The sequence below is a fragment of the Arachis stenosperma genome, chromosome 9, assembly GCF_014773155.1.
Source record: "Arachis stenosperma cultivar V10309 chromosome 9, arast.V10309.gnm1.PFL2, whole genome shotgun sequence".
Classification (NCBI taxonomy): domain Eukaryota; kingdom Viridiplantae; phylum Streptophyta; class Magnoliopsida; order Fabales; family Fabaceae; genus Arachis; species Arachis stenosperma.
In genome coordinates this window covers 97489978-97512836 of record NC_080385.1, presented here as the reverse complement: position 1 = coordinate 97512836, position 22859 = coordinate 97489978, and the positions used below count along the sequence as shown (strand labels likewise).

Sequence of the window (22859 nt, the reverse complement as noted above, 5' to 3'; positions counted from 1 at the left end):
GAGCAAAGCCAAGACCAGAGACGTTACAACTTCAACAATAATGCAGCTCATCAACAATTCACACAGAGGATATATCAACACCCCCACAACAGCACCTCTCATCCTTCCACCTCTAATCCCAATTTACCATCAATTGATGACAGACTCTCTAAGCTTGAAACCTTACTTGAAGGAATTTGCCAAGAGATTCAAGAAGACAAGGTGTTCAAAGAAGAGGTGCGAGCCAACATTAAGAACCAAAGAGAGACCATCAAGAAGCTGGAATTCCAAGTGGGATGTTTAGCGGAGAAGATTCCCAAACCTACTGATGGCTTCCCAAGTGACACAGAGAAAAACCCAAGAGGAGAGGCAAAGAAAGTAAGATGGGAATATTACAAAATGGTCACTACAAGTGATCAAGAGGATGAAGACGAGCAAAGCAACCTCTCCTAACAGCCTGAAAACAACTCAACAGAGGAGGAAGATAGAGATCACCAAGAACCAGAAATCTCACAACAAGAGTTGCTGAAGCTCTATGCACCATTTCCCCAACTGCTCAATGGTGCTATGGGAAAGAGAATATACTCAAGGTTCCTAGACTTGTTTGTATCTCTGCATGTGAACATACCATTCATCAAGGCCATACAACAAATGCCTGCATTCATCAAGTACATGAAGGAACTTCTTTCCAGGAAAAGCTCACTCAAAGGAGGCCAAACTATAGTGTTAAACAAGGAATGTAGTGCCCTTATTCAACCTGAATTGCCTGCAAAAAGAAGAGACCCATGGAGTTTTCACATCACTTGTGCCATAGGGGAAACAATGTTTGATAAAGCACTTTGTGATTTAGGGGAAAGCATTAACTTACTACCCCTATCCCTGGCGAAGAGGCTGCAGATCAATGAGATAATGCCCACAGATGTGGTCATCAGACTGGCTGACAAGACTCAAAAGCAAGCAATAGGAGTTGTGGAAAATGTGTTACTAAAGGTTGGGAAATACTTTCTCCCAATAGACTTTGTCATTCTGGACATGGAAGAGAGTCACACTCACCCAATCATATTGGGGAGACCCTTCCTAGCTACGGCCAAAGCACTCATAGATGTGGAAAAAGGGGAGCTAATATTGAGGATCCATGATGAACGGCTCAGCTTTAATGTCTTCAAACTCTCACAAGAAGTAGACCAAGAGCACAAGGAACCAAGCAAAGATCATAATGAGATGCTGAAGGAGGAAGCAAGCATTAAAGCACACCCACCCTTTCTGGAAAACCCTTTGATTGATGAACAAGGAGAACAGTAATTGCCACAGCTCAAGGAAAAGTTGGAGGAACCTAAACCTCTAGAGGCATGTGAAGACAACATCACAACTCCTTTAGAAAAAGAGGTAACCAAGAGCAAGGAGACATCAAAAGAAACAAAGAAGAAGGTACCAAGGAGGTGGAGGAGCAAGAAGATCCCTATGGAAGACTTCTCTCCAGGGGATAGAGTGATCTCAGCTTACTTCCCAGATATCCCCCCTAATTTCCCTACTGTACCATCTCAGTTACCTAAAGTCTTCACAATCAACAGAATTCTCTCCCTGGAACATGTAGAGATCATTGATACAACCAATGGATACAAGTCAACAGCGAGAGGGGAGGACTTCAAGCATTACCAACCACCCTGATGAGGGAGAAATGTCAAGCTAGTGACGCTAAAGAAGCGCTTCATGGGAGGCAACCCATGTTTTATATGCTTTTAGAAGATAGTGAATAAGTCAACATTTATGAATTCCAACTCAAACTTGACAAATACTTGGTGAAAACATTATTGTGCAATATATAGTGAGGAATAAGTTTGGTGTTCAAAGCAAACCAAGATGCATGCTAGCCTTGGGAGCTTTGAACAAAACTTTTCATCACGGTGCTCCAAATTAAGTTTGGTGTCACCCCATGGTGCCACCAATATGCATATAAGGACCCACAAATAGTTAGTTAGTTAGTTGGAATTCATGAATAAACAATTTAATCTTTTCTCATTTTTCTTTTTAATTCTAGCCGTAAAGTTCAATTGCCTTTGGTTTGATATTATTCTCACCTTTCTTATTTTGTCTTTATAGGGAAAAGAAAAGGAGCATTGATGGAGATTGATTGGACAATTAAATGGGGGAGGTTCAGCCACTTCATGAAGAGAACTACACACTTGTTCTAAAAGGGAATACATTGGAAAATGTTGCCATGCAACATTGGAAAAATGGGACACCTAAAAGACCGAGCAACCTTCATCATAAAGTGATGATCCTTGTCTTTTATCCATGCATAACCCCAACCGTCCATCAAGTAACCACTCCATTAATCCACACCTTCCATTCTCTCACAACTTCCACATATAAATAATCCTTGCCCCGTGCCCACCTTCATTGTCATAACCCACTCTTCACAACTCTTCAATTCGGCATAAGACATCCCTTCTCACAGTACAAACATTTCCCCCTCACTCTCTTTATTGCAATAAAACCCTAAGCAACCAAAAATCTCCAAAACCTTACCACCTTCACATATTAACTCTCATTCATGGCCTCTTCAAGTTCTAAAAGAAGGAAGGGAAAGGAACCCATCGAGCAACACCCGTATGATGAAAAGAGATTTAGAAGCCTGTATCATGCATTGCACCACGGGTGGATGGTTGAAAAGGAAATCATTTATGAGCTGGGATTTCAAGTGAAGAAAACTGAGTGTCCAGAAATCACAGAGAAAGTAGAAAAGAGAAGATAGGAGCTCCTCACCAATCCTGTCACTAAGGTGAATGCAAACCTCATAAGAGAATTTTATGCAAATGCGGTCCGATATGATAAGAAAGATGGGTCATATACAAGCTTTGTTAGAGGAAAGATAGTGGATTTTGGTCCCATGAGTGCATGAGGGCACTGAAGCTGCGGTCCATACAGTTTGAAGAAGAGAGTTATCACTCAAGACTAGACAACCCCAATTATGACCAGATTTTACGGAATATTTGTGTACCCGGAGCCGACTGGGAAATGGGTGCGGGAAAGAAGCCAAAGTTCATCAAGCGAACAGATCTCACTCCTGAAGCCAAGGGGTGGTTTGAACTCGTGAGGAGATCCATTCTCCCAGCTGCAATCAACTCGGAGGTGAATCTCAAGAGAGCTACAATGGTGCACTGCATACTCAAAGGAGGAGAAATCAAGGTTCATGAACTCATAGCTGAAGGCATTAGGAAGATGGCAGAGAAAAGTGACTCAAGAGGAACGTTAGGTTACCCCAGCACTATTTACCGATTGTGCAAGAGAGCTGGGGTGGTGTTTGAAGATGAGGACCCAGTGTGAATAAAAGAAGGCATTCCAATGACTGTTCGAAGGATGAATGCTGCCATATCCCCTCTGCCTCAACGGAAGCAAAGGAAAAGGCTAGCCCCTCAAGTAGTGGAAGGACAAGTCTTAGAAGTGCAAGCACCAGCCACCTTGGATATGCATCAATTGCAGGAAGCAGTTGATAGCTTATCTCAACAATATTTGGAGAGCCAAGGAGCACAGAAAGAGCTTCAATTACAGATGATGGGGCAGCAAGAGGAAGCACTCTCAAGGTGGATAACTCAGCAAGGTGAGTGGCAAAGACAAATGATGGAACAGCAACTAAGTCAAGGGCAACAATAGGGAGAAACATTCAGCAGGATGGAACAAAGGCAAAATGAGCAACAAGAGTCCATCCAGAGGGTAATCAACATCCAAGCACGTCACGGGACACACATACATGAGATGCATTGAAGACAAATAGAAAACACAGAACTACTGGGCGAGCAAAGGGCATTTGCAGAAGGAGTTTACATGAGCGAGACAGGGTATCACATAAACACTCAGGCCAGGCTCGGATGCCTAGTAGGACAGCTGCCTATATTGCACCCAGGAATCGCAAGGTATGAAGAACTGAAGGATGAATTAGCACGAGAAGAGAGACAAAGGATGGAAGAGAGTCATGAATCAGTGAGGAAAGCACTTAAGGATTGGAAGCAAGCAAGATTGGCGCGGATGCGAGGAAATGCAAGAGGACACAAGGAGGACAAGCAAGGAAAAGAGCATGGACAACCACAAGAATAAAAGGTGGTGGAGTTCCTTCTTTACTCCATCTTTTTCTATGTTTAAATAAGGAAGATCTTGGATGAAATATGACATGCTTCCATGTTAGTTTGAATCTTTTCAATTCTGCATTTTAAGTCTATTGCTTAGGTCTATGATTTCTGGTTTAAGTGTCATTGCATCATATCTTTACTTATTGTATTCTTGTCTTTAAAATCAAATGAAGAAGAGAATGTTTGTATTTCAAAAGACCAGAGTGGAGTTCATAACATTGAGTAATTTTCTGAATCTTTGGTGTAATCATAAGTTAGCTAAGTTGGTTCAACCATGAGGTGGGAAGACAACTATCTGTCCTGAACACTTTGATGTGAATACACCCATGAGACTAAGTAAATAGCAAGATCCTAATAAGAGAAAGGGAAAGAACACTTAAAGTGAAAAATAAAAGAAAAAGAGTAAGCAATAAGGCTAGGTACCAATGGTTTTAAACTTGAGGCATGTGTCTGTGGTGCTCCTGTGTGAGGGATCTACTTGGATGAATAAGCTCTTAGGGGGAACTAACTCGGGATTATCAGCTGAAAGTCCACTATCAAGAGTAACCCTCACTACAGAGCATTTAGTAACCCAAAGAGGTGCTGGACACCAAGGTCTCAAGAAAAGAAAATAAATAAATCATATGCCTGTGGTGTGTATGTATGGGGGAGAGACTTGAGGAAGTAAGTCCGTAGGGGTGTTTCAACACCTAGCACCTTGAACCAACTGGTTTGGGAGTGTTGACTGAAAGCTTAATTTAAAGAGTTGCCCCCTTACAGAGCACCTAGCCTGAAGAACACAAATAAGCCCTGAAATGACAATGAAAGGATCAATAAAAGTCTCATGGTATGTAAGCAAAACCAGTGTTTTAGAACATGATAAAGGTCTGAAAGCCAGTAATAGAATGAACCTAAGTTACTATGCATGAAACCACCATAAAATCAGTAACATGATCTCCACAAGAATGACTCATTTCTCTTGGCATTCCATTCATCATTCTCTTGTTCCAGTACTTGCTTAGGGACAAGCAAGCTTTAAGTTTGGTGTTGTGATGCAACGGCATCTTGGCCAGTTTTACTGACCTTTTCTTTACTGTTTTTAGGATAGTTTCATGCATTTCCTTAGAAAATAAGCTAGTTTTGGGTAGATATTCACTTACACCTTGATTCAAGCATACATTGTGCATTTTACATGATTTCATCAGGATTTTGCATGAATTTAATGACAAATTATATGTTGCATTACCCATGACTTGGACTAGAACTTTGATGCACTCTATTGCTTGATTTCAGGACCAAAGGAAGCAAGGAGGAACCATTTAGCAGTCACATTAATCTAATTAACGTGGCCACTAACGTGGAATGGGAGGTAACCTGCAAAGTTAATGAGAAAAGTGATTGCCAATAACGCTCTCGAAGCCATCATTGCCCACGTTAACTAAGTTAACGTGAGCTCTAACGTGAAGAAAGGATTTTGAGCCAACGTTAGTGACACTTAACATTATCACTAACGTTGGCCAATGATCATAAGTGGCCACGTTAGAGTCCACATTAACTTGGTTAACGTGGCCTCTAACGTCAACAAGGGGAAGGAAGCCAACGTTAGTGACATTCAACATTTTCACTAACGTTGGCCTAAGGTGCAATATACCACGTTAACTTCCACGTTAACTTGGTTAACGTGGGAGCTAACATGAGAGGCAAGAATGGTCGACAACGTTAGTGACACCCAACATTGTCACTAACGTTGGAAGCAACCACAAAACCCCAAGGAGCCACGTTAACTTCTACGTTAACTTAGTTAACGTGGAAGCTAACGGCAATGAGTGAAAGATGAGCCAACGTTAGTGACACTCAACATTGTCACTAACGTTGGAAATGGCTTGCAAAGCCACGTTAGAAGCCACGTTAACCTAGTTAACGTGGACTCTAACGTGAATAGGGGCATATTGGAACGTTAGTGACAATGTTGAGTGTCACTAACGTTCTCGAAGATTGGCATGCCTACGTTAAAAGAGCCATGTTAACTAAGTTAACGTGGACTCTAACGTGGGAAAGGGGGAGGCTCTCAACGTTATTGGGAAAGTTGAGTCCCAATAACGTGTGCGAAGGACAAAGAGGCAACGTTAGTGGCAACGTTTGTGCCACTAACGTTGAAGTTATCGTGGCCTTTACTTGGGTAAGAAACGTTAGTGAAAAAGTTGAATGACACTAACGTTTTCGAACCCATTTTCTCACTGAATGTTAACACCTCTAACGTCTTGAGTTAAAGTCTCTGCCCACTTCACACTTTCTCTCTGCAAGTAAAACCAAGCCCAAGTGAAGAAAAGAACTGCTTCAAACTCAAGATCCAAAGGCCCAAGACTTGAAGAACCAACTAGAAGCTGAGAAGAGTAGTATATATAGGAGTAGCTTTGAATTATTGGGGAGTTAAGGAGGTTGGAAGGAGAGCACTACTCTCTATATTTTACTCTGCTTTTCTAGTTCCATAATGTATTCTCCATCTTTGTTTTCATTTTCTAGAGCTATGAACAACTAAACCCCTTTTATTGGGTTAGTGAGCTCTGTTGTAATTTGATGGATCAATACTAGTTTTCATTATTCTTCTTCTATCTTTTCTCTTGATTTTACTTGAAAGCTTTCGATCTTCATCCCATTGGGTAGTTATCTTGGAAAAGGAGCTATTCAAACTTGGATCTCTTCTGAGCCTTCAAAGAGGAATGAAGAGATCAAGCTAGAAATGATTTCTCATGCTGGAACAAATTGGGTTTGGATGGATATGTGACTATAATCCTCTCAATACTTGATTTGGGAAATGCATGTGGTATAATCAGTGACCACACTTCATCTCTTCTCATGAGCAATTGACCAAGGAATTGGCTACTGATCAAGATTTGAGAGATTGAATTACAAGAAATTGTAATTCAATCAATTAAGATTGCCAAGGAGATCAATGATTGCATTGATTGAGGAAGAGATGAAAATGAACTTGATCCGGAGAATTGTAACATCTCCTGCACCCAATGAATTTCCCAATTCTGATCTCACCCATTCTCTTTAATTTCTGCGTTTACTTTCATGAGCAAACACCCCATTCCCATTTACAATTATGCAATTTATTTTCAGTCATTTACTTCCAGTTCTTCAATTCTAGCATTTACTTTTCCGTCATTTACATTCCCGCTATTTTATTTTCTGCAGCTCTCAACCCAAATTCTGAATTCGCTCAACTAGAGCATTCTTCTAATTAAAGTTGCTTGATCAATCAATCCCTGTGGGATTCGACCTCACTCTATTGTGAGTTTTTACTTGACGATAAATTCGATACACTTGCCGAAGGAAATCTGTTGCAAGACAATTTCCACCTGCATCAGCAAGACCCTGGATTTGAAGAGATCCTGAATGAAATTTGTATGATGAATGTGCTTTGGATAAATGACAAGGATGGGATACCCAACCAATTGAGGAGAAGAGATTTGAGCCGTCAAGCTAGAGGGTGGCTAGAGTTTGTGAGGAGGTCCCTAATCCCCATATCCAATACTTCAGAGGTGACCAAGGGAAGAGCTGTGCTCATCTACAGCATCATGAAAGGAGAAAGCATCAACGTGGGGGAGATGATCGCCAACAACATTAACAAAGTGCTGAAAAGCACCAGTGACAACACAAGGTTGGTGTTCCGAGGGTTACCTGAACGTGTAGCTCGGTCCTTCTTGGTAAGGCCCGAAATAGGGGTCTGTGACCCGAGCTCCTTTGTATTGGACGGCGGGGGGTTGTACCTGCAAAGACACTCCGATGCTTAAGTTAGCAGGGGTCCAAGCAGATATCAAGTAGAATTAGAGTATGAGTTATACCTGGGTGCTCCAGTGTATTTATAGTAGTTGGCTGTGATCTTCCCTGGATAAGATATTCTTATCTTATCTTATCTTCTGGGAGTCTTATCTTTATCTTTGTGGAACCGCCTTTCCCAGGCCCTTTCGGCCTTTAGGTTTTGGGCTTAGTTCCTTCTGATGGGCCTTCTTTGGCCTATTTGTCCGAGGTCCGACCTCGGGCTTGAGCCTTGAGGCGAGGTCGGACTCTCGATCAGCTTGCCGAGTTTGGAGAGCTCGGTCAGGGTATGAACAGTGCCCCTGCCTGAGTTCGTCTTTTGGAGAGGTCGAGCTCGGGCATTTAGTAGCTTTTTGAATTTTGAAAACGGTCGTTTCAGCATTTATTTGCTTGTTACCGTTTCTTCCTCGATTTCCGTGCGGCGTTCTGTGGAGGCTTTATTTATTTGCCCCTTTCTTTGTTGTGTGTTCAGCTTCGAAGCTTTTTCTTTTGCGCCGCTGTTCTTGCTGCCGTCGGAGCGTTCGGAGTTCCTATCTGTGCTGCCGTCTTCGCTTTTTGTTGGAGCTCGTCGCCTTTTTTCCTCTCCTTCCAGGTTTGCTTTTTGCCTTTTATTATGCTCCTTTTCTCTTTTTTCTTCTGTGCCTGGGTTGCCCCGGAAAGAGGCGCCGCCATTTGTTTTGCTTGCATGGGGGGGGGCTCTTTCTTTTATTTTCGTTTTTCGGGTTGCCGCTTTAAAAAGAACTTCTTTTCTTGCTTCTGCTGAATTTGCTTTTGTCTGCATGTCATGTGATTTGTTGGCTTGCTGTCTGTATTTTTCTTTTGTAGGCAAGATTTTTTTATGTCTCGAAAGGTGTTTCAAGCAATGTCGACCAAGATTCCGAGTGGTCTAGGTTGGGTAGATCCTGCCCCTTTAAAGGTTCCGTCTGTTGTAGATTCTGAATATCTGAATAGGTTCCGTAGGGAGTGTAGTATTTGTGAGAATAGGGAGTCTGAGCGTGATTATGAGTTGGTAGCCCCGGAGTCCGAAGAGAGGGTGTGTTTTCCGCCTTTAGAGAGTTCCGAGAAACTATTTTTCTATGCCTACGACTGTTTCTTCTCAAAGCTAGGTGTCCGACTTCCCTTTACCGAGTTGGAGTCCGAGGTCCTTTGGTCTTGTAACCTTGCCCCTACACAGCTCCATCCAAACTCTTGGGCGTTTTTAAAGCTTTTCCAACTTTTATGTCAGATTTTGGGTGTCTCTCCTTCTGTTTCTCTTTTTTCGTATCTGTTTGTTCTGACGAAACCAGGGTCGGGTGGGGGGAAGGTGTCTTGGGTCTCCTTTAGGGCAAACGCCGGAAAGAAGTTCTGTACCTTGTATGATGAGTCTTTCCACGATTTCAAGAATTACTATTTCAAAGTCCGGGCTGTGGGAGATGTCCGACCTTTCTTTTTAGATGAGAGTGGGGAGCCTTCTTTCCCTCTTAGTTGGCAAGAGAGTGTAGTGTCGGTCAAGTACACTTTTGAGAGTCTAGATGAAGTGGAACAGGCTTTTGTTGGTGTGTTGAGCAGTCTATGGGGTCGGGCACCTCACTTGGATACGAAGAAAATGTTGGGAGATCCAAGCCTTCTCCGTTCCGAGTTAGGTAGTTCCCGACCTCCTTTTGAGATTTTATTTTCGTGTTTTGGCTTTCGTTTTGGTTTTCTGTTTCGTGATAGTCTCCTTCTTTTGTTTCTGCAGAGATGTCTTCTCAGGCTGATTCCATGAAGTTTCTTCGTCGGGCGAAGAAGTCTGCGGCCGCTCGGAATGTTGAGGCCGAGGCTTCTGCCCGACCTTCTCCACAGAAGACTACCACAGGTCCCCAGACTCGGTCGAAGACCATTCCAACCCCTCAGTTCCGGGCTGTAGCTCAGGATCCTCCGTCCTCCGGACCCGGTCAGCTTTCTCCGAGCTCGACCTCGGGTCCTCCCCCCAAGAAGCAGAAGACCGCCCAAGAGATTCCCGGCTTTAATGACAAGGATTTTGACGCTCTTAGTTGGGTTGAGCAGCACATTCTCCCCCAAAGCTATATTTCTACTGATGATGCGTCTATGGAGCATCACTTTCAGTACATGGCGCGGAGCTGTGTTCGGATGGCTAGCCTTCATGCCGCTATTGCCCGTGAGTTCAAGAAAGCTCCTCTCGGGGAGACCAGCTCCCGACTTGAGAAGGCCCGTTCCGAGCTTGACAAGATTAGTCAGCTGAAGGATGCCAGGATTGCCGAGCTGGAGGAGTCTTTGGAGGATGAAAAGACTAAGGCTACCGCGGCTGTGGCGGCGGCGAAGGCGTCTGAGGAAACGGCGAGGGTGGCGACGGAGAATTATTCTAAGCTGCATGCTGAGCTTCAGGAGACGAAGGAGAAGCTGCAGTCGGCTCGGGATGATTACTATGAGCTGGAGGATAATGTGGCCAAGGGTATGGATGCTATGTTTGCAAACTTAAGGGATCAGGTCCGGGTTCTTGCTCCCGACCTGAATTTGACCCTATTCAGCACTGATAACATAGTTGTGGAGGGAAAGATTGTTCCAGCTCCTGCCGAGGATGAGGTCCCGTGTCCGATCCCCAGGCTCCAGTGTCTGATCCCGAGGTGCTGGTTGAGAACCCGCCCTCACCTTTGGCCGTGGATAGGTCGGGTGTGGAGGTTTCAAGTCGGGATGACGGTGCTGTCGATGCAGTCCCAGTTTCTGTTTTTGATGCTGAGACTGGAAAGTATTCCATTGGTCCTCAGTGATCTTTTGTTTTCTGCTCTTTTGCCCGACCTGTGGGCTTATGTTTTTCGCCAACACTTTTGAACATTTATTTTAGCTACTCTGTAGCTTTATTATGCCATGTTTTGTGTTTTTGCTTTCTCGTATTCGCTTTCGTGCTTTTTAGTTGTTTTGGATAACAACTTTTAGCTAGCGATTTTGATGTCTCGTACTCGCTTTTTGCTTTTTAGTTGTTTTTGGATAACAACTTTTAGCTTAGCGGTTTGATGTCTCGTACTCGCTTTTTTGCTTTTTAGTTGTTTTTGGATAACAACTTTTAGCTTAGCGGTTTGATGTCTTGTACTCGCTTTTTTGCTTTTTAGTTGTTTTTGGATAACAACTTTTAGCTAGCGGTTTGATGTCTTGTACTCGCTTTTTTGCTTTTTAGTTGTTTTTGGATAACAACTTTTAGCTAGCGGTTTGATGTCTTGTACTCGCTTTTTTGCTTTTTAGTTGTTTTTGGATAACAACTTTTAGCTAGCGGTTTGATGTCTTGTACTCGCTTTTTTGCTTTTTAGTTGTTTTTGGATAACAACTTTTAGCTAGCGATTTCTGGTACTCGCTTTTTGCTTTTTAGTTGTTCTTCGGGTAACAACTTTTAGCTAGCGATTTTGCTTCTCGTTCCCGCTTTTTGCTTTTTAGTTGTTTTTTGGTCAACAACTTTTAGCTAGCGTTTTCTCGAGGTCTTAGTTCTGTGCTGTTTTAGGGCTTTCTTTCTTGGGTCCGAGTTTGTTCTCGGACCTCGGGATCCTTTAGTACCTCCTTTAATTAGGTCCGACTTCGTGGTTTGGTCGGCCTTTTTAAGTTATTTTTGTAACGTCTTTTTGTTCGGCTTTTCCAGCCGTTTTAGAGTTACTTTTATAACTTCTCACATTAATTTGAACCTCGTCGCTTCATCTTTGCCGGCCTTGTATGGCCTTTGGCAAATGATTTTTTGCGTTTTGTCGAGCATAAATTAATGCGCCTTGGCGGGGTACTTTTTAGGATATGCTTCATAACGAGAAAGAGAAAATAAAGAAATTTGGTTAGTATTAAAGGAAAATATGTACAAAGTTTTTACCCTTTTTTACTAGGTCGGGTGTCCTACTTAACCGGGTGGCTCATTAAAAAACCCTCGTGGGGAAAAAGAGTACACCTCGGGTTAAGTTTACTCTAGCTGTAGTACCGTCTTAGGTTACAGGCGTGCCAGGCTCTGGGCAGCTCCTTGCCTTCTAGGTCGGAGATCTTGTAGTAGCCTGTCCCTAAGACTTCTGTTACCTTGTATGGCCCCTTCCAATTCGCAGCTAGCTTTCCTTCTCCCGATTTTTGTGTTCCGATGTCGTTTCGGATTAGAATCAGGTCGTGAGTGGAGAAGCTTCGTTTTATCACCTTTTGGTTGTATCTGAGGGCCGTTCGTCGTTTTAAGGCTTCTTCTTTGATCCGGGCTCTTTCTCGGACCTCGGGTAGGAGGTCGAGCTCTTCCTTTTGTGCCCGAGGATTGTTTTCTTCGTTGTAGAAGATGGTTCTGGGTGATCCCTCATCTATTTCGACGGGAATCATTGCCTCCATTCCGTAGGCTAGTCGGAATGGGGATTCTCCCGTTGTAGAGTGCGGGGTTGTCCGATATGCCCATAATACCTGGGGGAGTTCGTCGGCCCATGCCCCTTTGGCTTCTTGGAGTCTTCGTTTCAATCCAGCCAAGATGACTTTATTTGCAGCCTCTGCTTGTCCATTGGCTTGTGGGTGCTCGACCGATGTGAACTGCTGTTTGATTTTCAGCTCGGACACCAAGTTCTGAAAACTTGTGTCTGTGAACTGTGTTCCATTGTCTGTTGTGATGGAATAGGGGACTCCGAACCTCGTGACAATGTTTTTGTATAGGAATTTACGGCTTTTCTGAGCCGTAATGGTGGCTAAGGGTTCGGCTTCGATCCACTTTGTAAAGTAGTCGACCCCTACTATGAGGTATTTGACCTGCCCCGGGCCTTGTGGAAACGGGCCGAGTAGGTCGAGTCCCCATTTCGCGAAGGGCCATGGTGCTGTGATGCTTATGAGGTCTTCGGGCGGTGCTTTGTGAAAATTGGCGTGTTTTGGCAGGGGGGACATATTTTCACAAAGTCCGCCGCGTCTCTTTGTATGGTTGGCCAGTAGAACCCGGCTCTGACTATTTTCTTGGATAGGGCCCGAGCTCCGAGGTGGTTCCCACACATTCCTTTGTGGACTTCTTCGAGGACGCTTTTTGTTTCTGAGGTCGGGACGCACCTTAGGAGGGGATTTGCGAATCCTCTTCTGTATAACACGTCGTGGATTGGCGTGTAATTCTGGGCGTCCTTTGTAAGCCTTTTAGCTTCTCTTTTTTCAGCGGGGAGAGTTCCCGACTTTAGGTAGTTGAGTATGGGGGTCATCCATCCTTGTTGTTGGTCGGATATGTTCAGTATTTCTTCCTCTCTTAGTACGGACGGAGATTGTAGAGTTACTCTGAGGAGACTTCTATTGTTTCCTCCGGGCTTGGTGCTAGCAAGTTTTGAGAGGGCGTCGGCTCGGGCATTTTGCTCCCGGGGTATGTGCTGGATTCGTATTTCCGGGAAGTGCTGCAATTGTGCCTGTGTTTGGTCCAGGTATTTTTTCATAGTAGGATCTTTGGCCTGGTAACTTCCATTTACTTGTGATGTGACGACCTGGGAGTCGCTGAAAATTGTGATCCTCTCTGCTCCGACCTCTTTGGCTAGCTTTAGTCCTGCTAGTAGGGCCTCGTACTCGGCTTGGTTATTTGAGGCCTGGAACTCGAATTTTAGGGATAGCTCTATCCGTGTTCCTTGATCGCTTTCGAGTATGACACCGGCTCCGCTCCCTGCCTTATTTGAGGACCCGTCGACATATAAATTCCATGAGAGTGGGGTCCCTGGGGTCTCGGTGTATTCTGCTACGAAGTCGGCTAGATACTGGGACTTTATGGCAGTTCGGGCTTCGTAGTGGAGGTCGAACTCAGACAGCTCCACCGCCCATTGTAGGATTCGTCCTGCCATGTCTGTCTTTTGTAGGATGTGTCTCATCGGTTGGTTTGTCCGGACTTTGATGGTGCGGGCTTGAAAGTAGGGACGGAGCCTTCGAGCTGTGAAGACTAGCGCGTAGGCGAATTTCTCTATTTTCTGATAGTTTAATTCAGCTCCTTGCAGCGCCTTGCTTACGAAATATACGGGGTGTTGCCCCTGGTCGTTTTCTTGTATTAGTGCCGAAGCGACTGCCCGATGTCCGACCGAGAGGTATAGTACGAGTTCTTCTCCTTTTAGAGGTCGGGTTAGGATTGGTGGCTGCCCGAGGAATTCTTTGAATTCTTGGAAGGCCTTTTCGCACTCCGGGGTCCACGAGAAGGGTTTCCCTTTCTTTAGGAGTGAGTAGAGAGGTAGTGACCTTATTGCTGATCCTGCCAAGAATCTTGATAGGGCGGCTAATCTTCCGTTCAGTTGTTGTACCTCTTTGACACACGTCGGGCTCTTCATATTGAGTATCGCTTGGCATTTGTCCGGGTTTGCTTCGATGCCTCTTTGAGTCAGCATGAAGCCTAAGAACTTTCCGGCTTCTGCGGCGAAGGTGCACTTTGTCGGATTAAGCCTCATATTGTGTTTTCTGAGGGTACCGAAGATACTACTGAGGTCGGCCACCAAGTTTTTGTCTTCTTGTGTCTTTACTAGCATGTCGTCGACGTATACCTCTAGCTGTAGCCCGATGTGTTCTGAGAACACTTTGTTCATTAGTCTCTGGTATGTTGCCCCTGCGTTCTTCAGCCCGAAGGGCATTACTATGTAGCAGTAGTTTGCCTTTGGGGTTATGAACGAGGTCTTTTCTTGGTCGGGTCCATACATCGGGATTTGATTATATCCTGAGTACGCATCCATGAAGGAGAGGTATCTGTAGCCCGAAGCTGCGTCGACTAAAGCGTCGATGTTTGGTAGTGGATATGGGTCTTTAGGACAAGCTTTGTTGAGGTCTGTGTAGTCGACGCACATCCTCCACTTTCCATTGGGCTTTTTTACCAGAACTACGTTTGCGAGCCATAGGGGGTACTTTACCTCCCTAATAAACCCTGCATCTAGTAGTGCTTGTACCTGTTCCTCTATTGCCTGCATGCGTTCGGGCCCGAGTTTCCTTCGCCTTTGTTGGACAGGTCGGGATCCCTGATACACTGATAGTTTGTGGCACATTAGGTCGGGGCTTATGCCTCGGAGGCTTTCCAGGCGAAGAGATCGGAATTCTCCCTTAAGAGGTTTGTGAGCTCCTTTTTTAGGCCTGCCTCGAGGTTTGCCCCTATGTTTGTTACTTTCTCGGGTGTGTTCCCGATTTGGACCTTCTCGGTTTCCCCTTCTGGCTGTGGCCGAAGATCTTCTCGGGTTTGGACTCGCCCGAGTTCTATGGTGTTGACCTCTTTCCCTTTTAGGCTCAGACTTTCGTTGTAGCATCGCCGTGCTTGCTTTTGGTCGCCTTTTAGGGTAGCGATTCCCTTTGCGGTAGGAAACTTCATGCAGAGGTGTGGGGTCGAGACTATAGCCGCTAGTCTGTTGAGGGTTGGTCGTCCGATGAGGGCATTGTATGCTGAAGTGACGTCGACCACAATGTAGTCGATGTTTAATGTTTTGGTTTGCTCGCCTTTTCCAAAGGTGGTGTGTAACGAGATGTATCCCAGGGGTCGAATTGGGGTATCTCCTAGTCCAAATAGGTCGGTGGGATAGGCTTTTAGCTCTTTTTCTTCGAGTCCGAGCTTGTCGAAGGCCTCTTTGAACAGGATATCTGCCGAGCTTCCTTGGTCGATCAGGGTTCGATGTAAGTTGGCGTTGGCTAGGATGATGGTGATCACCATAGGGTCGTCGTGTCCGGGTATTACACCAAGAGCATCTTCTTGGGTAAACGAGATAGTAGGTAACTCGGGCAAGGGGTTGTCTTCTCGGGCATGGTAGACTTCTTTGAGGTGTCTCTTTCGTGAGGATCTGGATGTCCCTCCACCTGCAAAACCTCCGTTTATCATGTGTATGTGCCTTTCAGGGGTTCGTGGGGTTGGTTCGGTCCGATCTTCGTTGTCTCTCCGCCTTCTCTTTCTGGTTTCTTCATCTTTCTCAGCTATGTATCTGTCGAGTTTTCCTTCTCTAGCTAGCTTTTCTATAACATTCTTCAGGTCGTGGCAGTCGTTAGTAGAATGACCGTAGAGTCTATGATATTCACAGTATTCGGACCGATCCCTTCCCGCTCTTTTGTGCTTCAGAGGTTTGGGTGGTGGGATCTTTTCGGTGTGGCACACTTCTCTGTAGACGTCTACCAGAGAGACTCGGAGGGGGGTGTAGCTGTGGTATTTCCTTGGCTTGTCCGAGCTGGACTCTTCCTTCTTTTTCTGATCCCGATCTCGATCTCGGGGCGGGTAGGTTGACTCCTTCCTGGAAGGTTCTCTCAGTCGTGAGGTTTCTTCCATGTTGATATATTTTTCTGCTCGCTCCTGCACTTCGTACAAGGAGGTCGGGTATCTTTTGGATAGGGATTGGCTAAACGGTCCTTCTCTTAGGCCGTTTGCTAGTCCCATGATGGCTGCTTCTGTGGACAAGTGTTGTATGTCCAGGCAGGCTTTGTTGAATCGCTCCATGTACTCTCTGAGAGTTTCTTGGTTGCTTTGTTTGATCCCGAGTAGGCTGGGGGCGTGTTTTGCCTTGTCCTTTTGAATGGAGAACCTTGTTAGGAATTTTTTGGTCAGGTCTTCAAAGCTGGAGATTGATCCTGGCGGTAAGCTGTCGAACCACTTCATGGCTGACTTGGTGAGAGTGGTGGGGAAGGCTTTGCACCGAATTGCGTCGGATGCGTCGACTAAGTACATTCTGCTCCTGAAGTTGCTGAGGTGGTGACTTGGATCGGTGGTGCCGTCGTAGAGGTCCATATCTGGTGGCTTGAAGTTTCGCGGTACCTTCTCCTTCATGATCTCTTGTGTGAAGGGATCATGATTACTTTCGGGAGTGGTGCCGCGTGTTGTCCGATCTTTCAGATTGGCTTCTATCTTTCGTAGTTTTTCTTCTAATTCTCTGCGTTTGCGAGCCTCCCTTCTTAGATCCTGTTCAGTCTCTTTCTGCTTTTTCATGTCCTCTTCGAGTTGTCTCAGCCGGCTTTGTTGTGCCCGGACTGTCTCCAGAATCTCTGAACTCTTTTCCCTTCCAGGATTTTGTGGATCCTTGTTAGGGAGTGTACCTTTTGGATGATTCTGTTTGTTTCCCCCTGGAGTGTGTGGTGATAGAGGGCGGTCTGGTCGTTCTCCGGTGTCAACTTCCTCTTCTTGTTCTGATGTAGGATGGTCATTGTTGGGAGAGTCGTCCGCCATGGTAAAGGGATGACTTCCAGGTTCCCCGGCAACGGCGCCAATGTTCCGAGGGTTACCTGAACGTGTAGCTCGGTCCTTCTTGGTAAGGCCCGAAATAGGGGTCTGTGACCCGAGCTCCTTTGTATTGGACGGCGGGGGTTGTACCTGCAAAGACACTCCGATGCTTAAGTTAGCAGGGGTCCAAGCAGATATCAAGTAGAATTAGAGTATGAGTTATACCTGGGTGCTCCAGTGTATTTATAGTAGTTGGCTGTGATCTTCCCTGGATAAGATATTCTTATCTTATCTTATCTTCTGGGAGTCTTATCTTTATCTTTGTGGAACCGCCTTTCCCAGGCCCTTTCGGCCTTTAGGTTTTGGGCTTAGTTCCTTCTGATGGGCCTTCTTTGGCCTATTTGTCCGAGGTCCGACCTCGGGCTTGAGCCTTGAGGCGAGGTCGGACTCTCGATCAGCTTGCCGAGTTTGGAGAGCTCGGTCAGGGTATGAACAGTTGGCATTCCCCAGCATTATACAGAAGCTATGTGATGAGGCTGGAGTTGAAAAGATCATTGATGAAGTGCTTGTGAAGCAAGACAAGTCCATAACTGCCAAAAAGATGGCCAAAGTGGTGGCTATCCACCCACTAAATAGGGCTAGAGAACGAAGAGCTCATGCTCATAAACCATAACAACAACAAGCAGAGGAAGAGGCAGAAGAGAAACCTCACTTCTTGGCTCTTCAACCACCACCACACTACCAATATCAACAATTTCCAGAGGGATTCAACTGAGAGCAATTGCAAGGAGATGTACACCAAATGAAGGGAGACCTACACCACTTGAGGGAAGATGTCAATCAATTCAAAGAGACTCGGCAACAACAATGGAGCCAAGTTAACCAAAACATTTAGCAACTCCAAAGGAGTTGGGAGCATATGAGGAAGGAGCAGCAAGAACAATTTGATTGGGGAAAGGTGCAAAGCGCACTAGACAAAATAACAGAGCAAGGCACGTGGGAACAGAGGAACTTGGCTGAATTCAGAAATCTCTATGATGCCAGGACCATATCCAGGAGGCAGTATGACATCAACACACAAGCCAAGTTGAATCACTTGTGTAACGATGTAGCTGCTCTAAACCCAGGATACCCAACCTTCATGCAAGGGATGGAAGAGCTAAGTGCAAGACAAGAAGAAATCCAAGCCAAACATAAGGAAGATGAAAGAAATTACATGAGGAGGTTAGGATTTTGGAAGCCCAAGGATACCAAGGCTCAAGAAGGTTCCTCCAAACTAGATGAAGGTGGCTCATCCCCTCCCAAGAAGAAGGACAAAGGGAAGGGGCCAATGAATTAAAGATGAAGCTGCTCAAGGTTGTTGAGTCCCATGGTTGACACTTTCCAATATCTAAATTCTGTTTAAGCCTTTGCTTTATTTACTTCTTAAATAATCATGCTAGGATAGTTTATATTTTATGCTTAGTTTTTAATTCCTGTTTGAAGTCTTTATGAGTTTTTTTTACAAGAAAGAAAATGTCATGTATTTCAAGTCGTCATCAACTAAAATAAAAGTAGAGCTTATCACAATAAGAGTTACTGTGAGTTGTGCAAAAATAATAAGAGAGACCAAGGCCAAGAGGAATCATCAAACAAACTAAGAAACAAGAAACTGAGTGTAGAACCTTGGATGAACTAAAAAGAAAATGAGTCAGAGAGAGCAACTAGTCCTAGAAGGTATAACAAAGGAAAACTAAAGGGTGTTTCTTGAATATCCATAGAACCAAGAGGTAGTAAGCAATAAAGGCCCAAGGCTCTGAGCATCAACTACTGGGATAGAAAAAGAAACATTAAAAAGCTCAAAAAAGGGAATTAATGATCCTAGTAGATGCTTGTGGTGAAGATGTGTCAAGAAGAGACCTAGACAAGTAAATTCTTAGGGGTGTCTCAACACCCAGTACCCTAAAACCAACTGGTTTGGGAGTGCTAATTGAAAGCCTAATTAAAAGGTTGTCTTGAGATAAAACACTTTGAGTCGTGGTCAAGAAAGCAAAACAATCCTTACTACTTCAAGGTGACAATCAATAGAAAGGACCCCTGAAGCCTATGCCTGATGGAACCCTCAAGGATCCAAGAGCTTTCCATGACAATTAAAACATTCATACATGTGTTGGACACTTAGTTTTACTCTTAGTTGTATTGCAATTATTCGAAGCCAAGGCCTCAAGATATAAAGGTTTACTCACATTGATTTGCTTGGGACAAGCAAAGCTTAAGTTTGGTGTTGTGATGACTTGCATCATCTACCCTTCTTTCTTGCATAAAGAAAACCATAAAAGAGCATAAATCTCATTTGATTAGTACAATTCATGCATTATTTGATGAATATTATGGTACACTACTTTGAGATGAGTTGTGCTGAATTTCAGGTGAAAAAGGGCATCAAAAATGGGAAGAAGACAAACAAGAAGTTGGGCGTGTGAAACTGGCGTGCCACTTGGGAACAAACACCACAAAAATGCACTGGTGTGGCACGCCAGGAGCTAAGCGTGGCACGCCAGTACTAAAGTCTAGAGAAGAAGTCCAAGCACAAATGTATGGGCGTGGCACGCTAGTACAAAATTCCTGCGTGCAAAATGGAGGACACAAAAGGGGCGTGGCACGCCTGACCCATCAACTATTATGGGCGTGCCACTTGAGCAAAGGGGTGTGGCACGCCAACTCACCATCTCAAGAAGAACCTCCACTATGGCATGCCACTTGGTGTCGAAGGCTGGCACGCCAACTCCAAGAATTCACTTGGGCGTGCTACTTGAGAACCTAGGCGTGGCACGCCAAGCTTGAAGAGTGCACAAATGCATGGGCGTGCCACTTGAGCAGCATGGCGTGGCATGCTGGTACAATGATCCAGAGAAGGGGCTGAAGGCAATTGAAGACTGGGCATGCCACTTGAAGTCGAAGGCGTGGCACGCTAACCTCTCAACCTCACTTAGGTGTGCCACTTGAGCGACCATGCGTGGCACGCCAATGCACAAACATAACAAAAGTAAGGACTGGGCGTGTCACTTGGTGTCGAAGGCGTGGCACACCAACCCGAGCATGTCACTATGGCGTGCCACTTGAAGGCCGAGGCGTGGCATGCCAACTACTGGAACAAGACAAGATCATGGGCGTGGCATGCTAACCTTTAGGCGTGGCACACTGGTGCAAGTTTCCAGAGAGGATGGAGGAGGCCAATTACATGGGGCATGCCACTTGGTATCGAAGGCGTGGCACGCCACTCACTATTCTTCACTTAAGCGTGCCACTTGAGTAACCAGGCGTGGCATGCCAAGTCATTCAGAGGGCAAAGAAGCATTGGGGCATGCCACTTGAGTTCATGGCGTGGCATGCCAAACAGAGGAACCACTCACTCACAAAAGGGCGTGGCACGCCAGACCCTGGACGTGCCACACTAGTTCAAGTTTTCAGAGGCAAAGAAAAGTGGAAAAAGGCAAAGGGCGTGCCACTTGAGTTCGAAGGCGTGCCATGCCAACACAAGAATTCCACTATGGCGTGCCACTTGAGTTCGAAGGTGTGACACGCCAATGTTGATAGAGAGCTGGGCGTGCCACTTGAAGGATTGGGCGTGGCACGCCAAGCTAGGAATGAAGGGCACGTGACACGCCAGCAAAGCGCCAGCCACACGCCAGCTGGAAAGTCACGCTTATTGAGTTTTCTTTTCCCTCCAAAATATAATTTTCCCTTTTCACTTTTGTAATTCTTTTATTTTACTAGGAGTAGTATAAATACCCCAAAAGAGTACTGAAGAAAGGGTTAAGCAGTCAATTTTAGATCCACTTTTACACTTCACTTTTGAGTACTTTTTGAGCTATGAGTAGCTAACTTCCCTCTCATTGAGAGAGGAAGCTCTGTTGTACTTGATGGATTGATAATAGTGAAATTCTTCTTCTCTTCATCTTCTCTTTGATTTTCTAGAAGGAATTTCGTTCTTAATGCTTAGTGTTCAATTATCTTGGGAAAGAGATTGAATGAAATTGGGTTTCATGGGAACCTTGGGAAAGGAAACATGAAACCATGCTTGAAATCCCTTCTCACACTTGAGTAGAATCTGGGTTTTGGTGTTTGGATACGTGACATATAATCTTCCCTCTACCTGGACCTATAAAGGTGTGTGGTATAATCAGGGACCAAGCATATCTCTCTTCATGAGCAATTAGACCAAGGAATTGGCTATTGATCAAGATCTGAGAGATTGAGTCACCAAGGGATTGGGGCTCGATCAATCATGATTGCCAAGAGGTCAATGGGTTGCATGATTGAAGAGGATATAAGCTAGATTTAATCTAAAGAGACAACATCTCCCAATCTCAATGAACTTCCCCATTCTTATCTATCCATTTCTTTACTGCTTAATTTTACATTCAGCAAATCCCCACTCCCATTTACATTCAAGTCATTTATGATTCAGCACTTTACATTTTGCACTTTCTGTTTCTGCACTTTATAGCCTTTCTTTATATTCTAGTCATTTACATTTATGTCATTTACAATTCTGCACTTCACAATCTTATTGATCCGGTTGACTAATTCATCAATCAATTAAAATTGCTTGAATTTGCCAATCTCTGTGGATACAATCCCACTCCACTGTGGGTTATTACTTGGTGATAATTTTGGTGCGCTTGCCAAAAGAACTAATTCACTAATTTTTGAAACGGGTAGTGAATTCTGGTCATCAAGCCTCCTAAACTCGAGTTCAAACCATTACCATCATCCCTAAAATATACATTTTTAGGGGATGAGGACACCTATCCTATGATTATAAGCTCTACCTTAGAGCCACAGGAAGAAAAAGAACTAATCCAAGTGCTAAAGACACACAAGACAGCTCTTGTGTGGACTATAAGTGACCTTAAGGGCATTAGCCCAAACCATTGCATGCATAAAATCCTGCTGGAAGATGATGCCTGACGTGGCAGAAATTTTTCCGATTAAGAATTTATAGTGAAAATAGCGTTGCGAGTACAGTTCTTAACCAACAAAAATCCGCTTATCAATTTACAAAGGGTTGTCACAAGTTTAGAATAAAAATACTGGGAGTATGAATCCCAGGTCATCTCCCAACGAGTTGTAGAGAAAGTGCTATTTTATTGACTAGGAAGGTTCTGAGAAATTTGGAGTTGGAGAATAGAATTAAAGCAAGGAAAATTAACAAGAGATTCAATTAACTATGATAAAAAGCCTTGACTGGGGGAAGATTGATCGGAAGTTCTATCCTTGTTAGATGTTCCCAAGTGTAATAGTAATAGGTTGTTTTTCTACTTAGTTATCCCTTACTGAATAAAGGAAAGTCAAGTAATTAACTTACCAACTCTATCCTCAAGTTCTAATCCTCTTCTAAGGGAGGATTAGAGTTAGAGACTAGAGAGTCAGCCAACAACTTCCAATCAGAATTAACACTTGAGTATTCCCAACTCAAGGTTCTCCTCTTAATAAACCCCCCAAGTCAAGTTGGGAGTCTACTCTATTGACATGAATACTATGTTCACAAGCATATAAGTGGAATAAAGAGAAGACATGATAAATTGAAAAAAACTGAAAATTAATAAAAGGTAAAAATAATTCTTTGCATTAATAAATCCCAAAGTCATAAACATACGTATTTGAACAGGGTAAGTGGGCAATTAAAAGAGTAAAGGGATGAAGAAACAAACTAGAATAGTGTAAACTTCAATGGAGGTAGTAACTCTTCAATATCTGAATCAAAAACATAAAACTTGAAATCTATGAATGTAAAGAACCCTAGAGGAAGAAGTTATTTCTCTCTCCAAGATTCCAAAACTAAACTAAAAACTAATGAATGAGATGATATGTGAATGTCT

General features: G+C 44.2%; 1 protein-coding gene across 1 annotated transcript; it reads left to right on the top strand.

The window, feature by feature from the left end:
- Nucleotides 1–546: 546 nt before the first annotated feature.
- LOC130949761 (uncharacterized) lies at nt 547–1281 on the top strand. The gene has a single exon (XM_057878399.1). The coding sequence runs from the start codon at nt 547–549 to the stop codon at nt 1279–1281; it is 735 nt and encodes a 244-aa protein (XP_057734382.1).
- Nucleotides 1282–22859: the final 21578 nt, after the last annotated feature.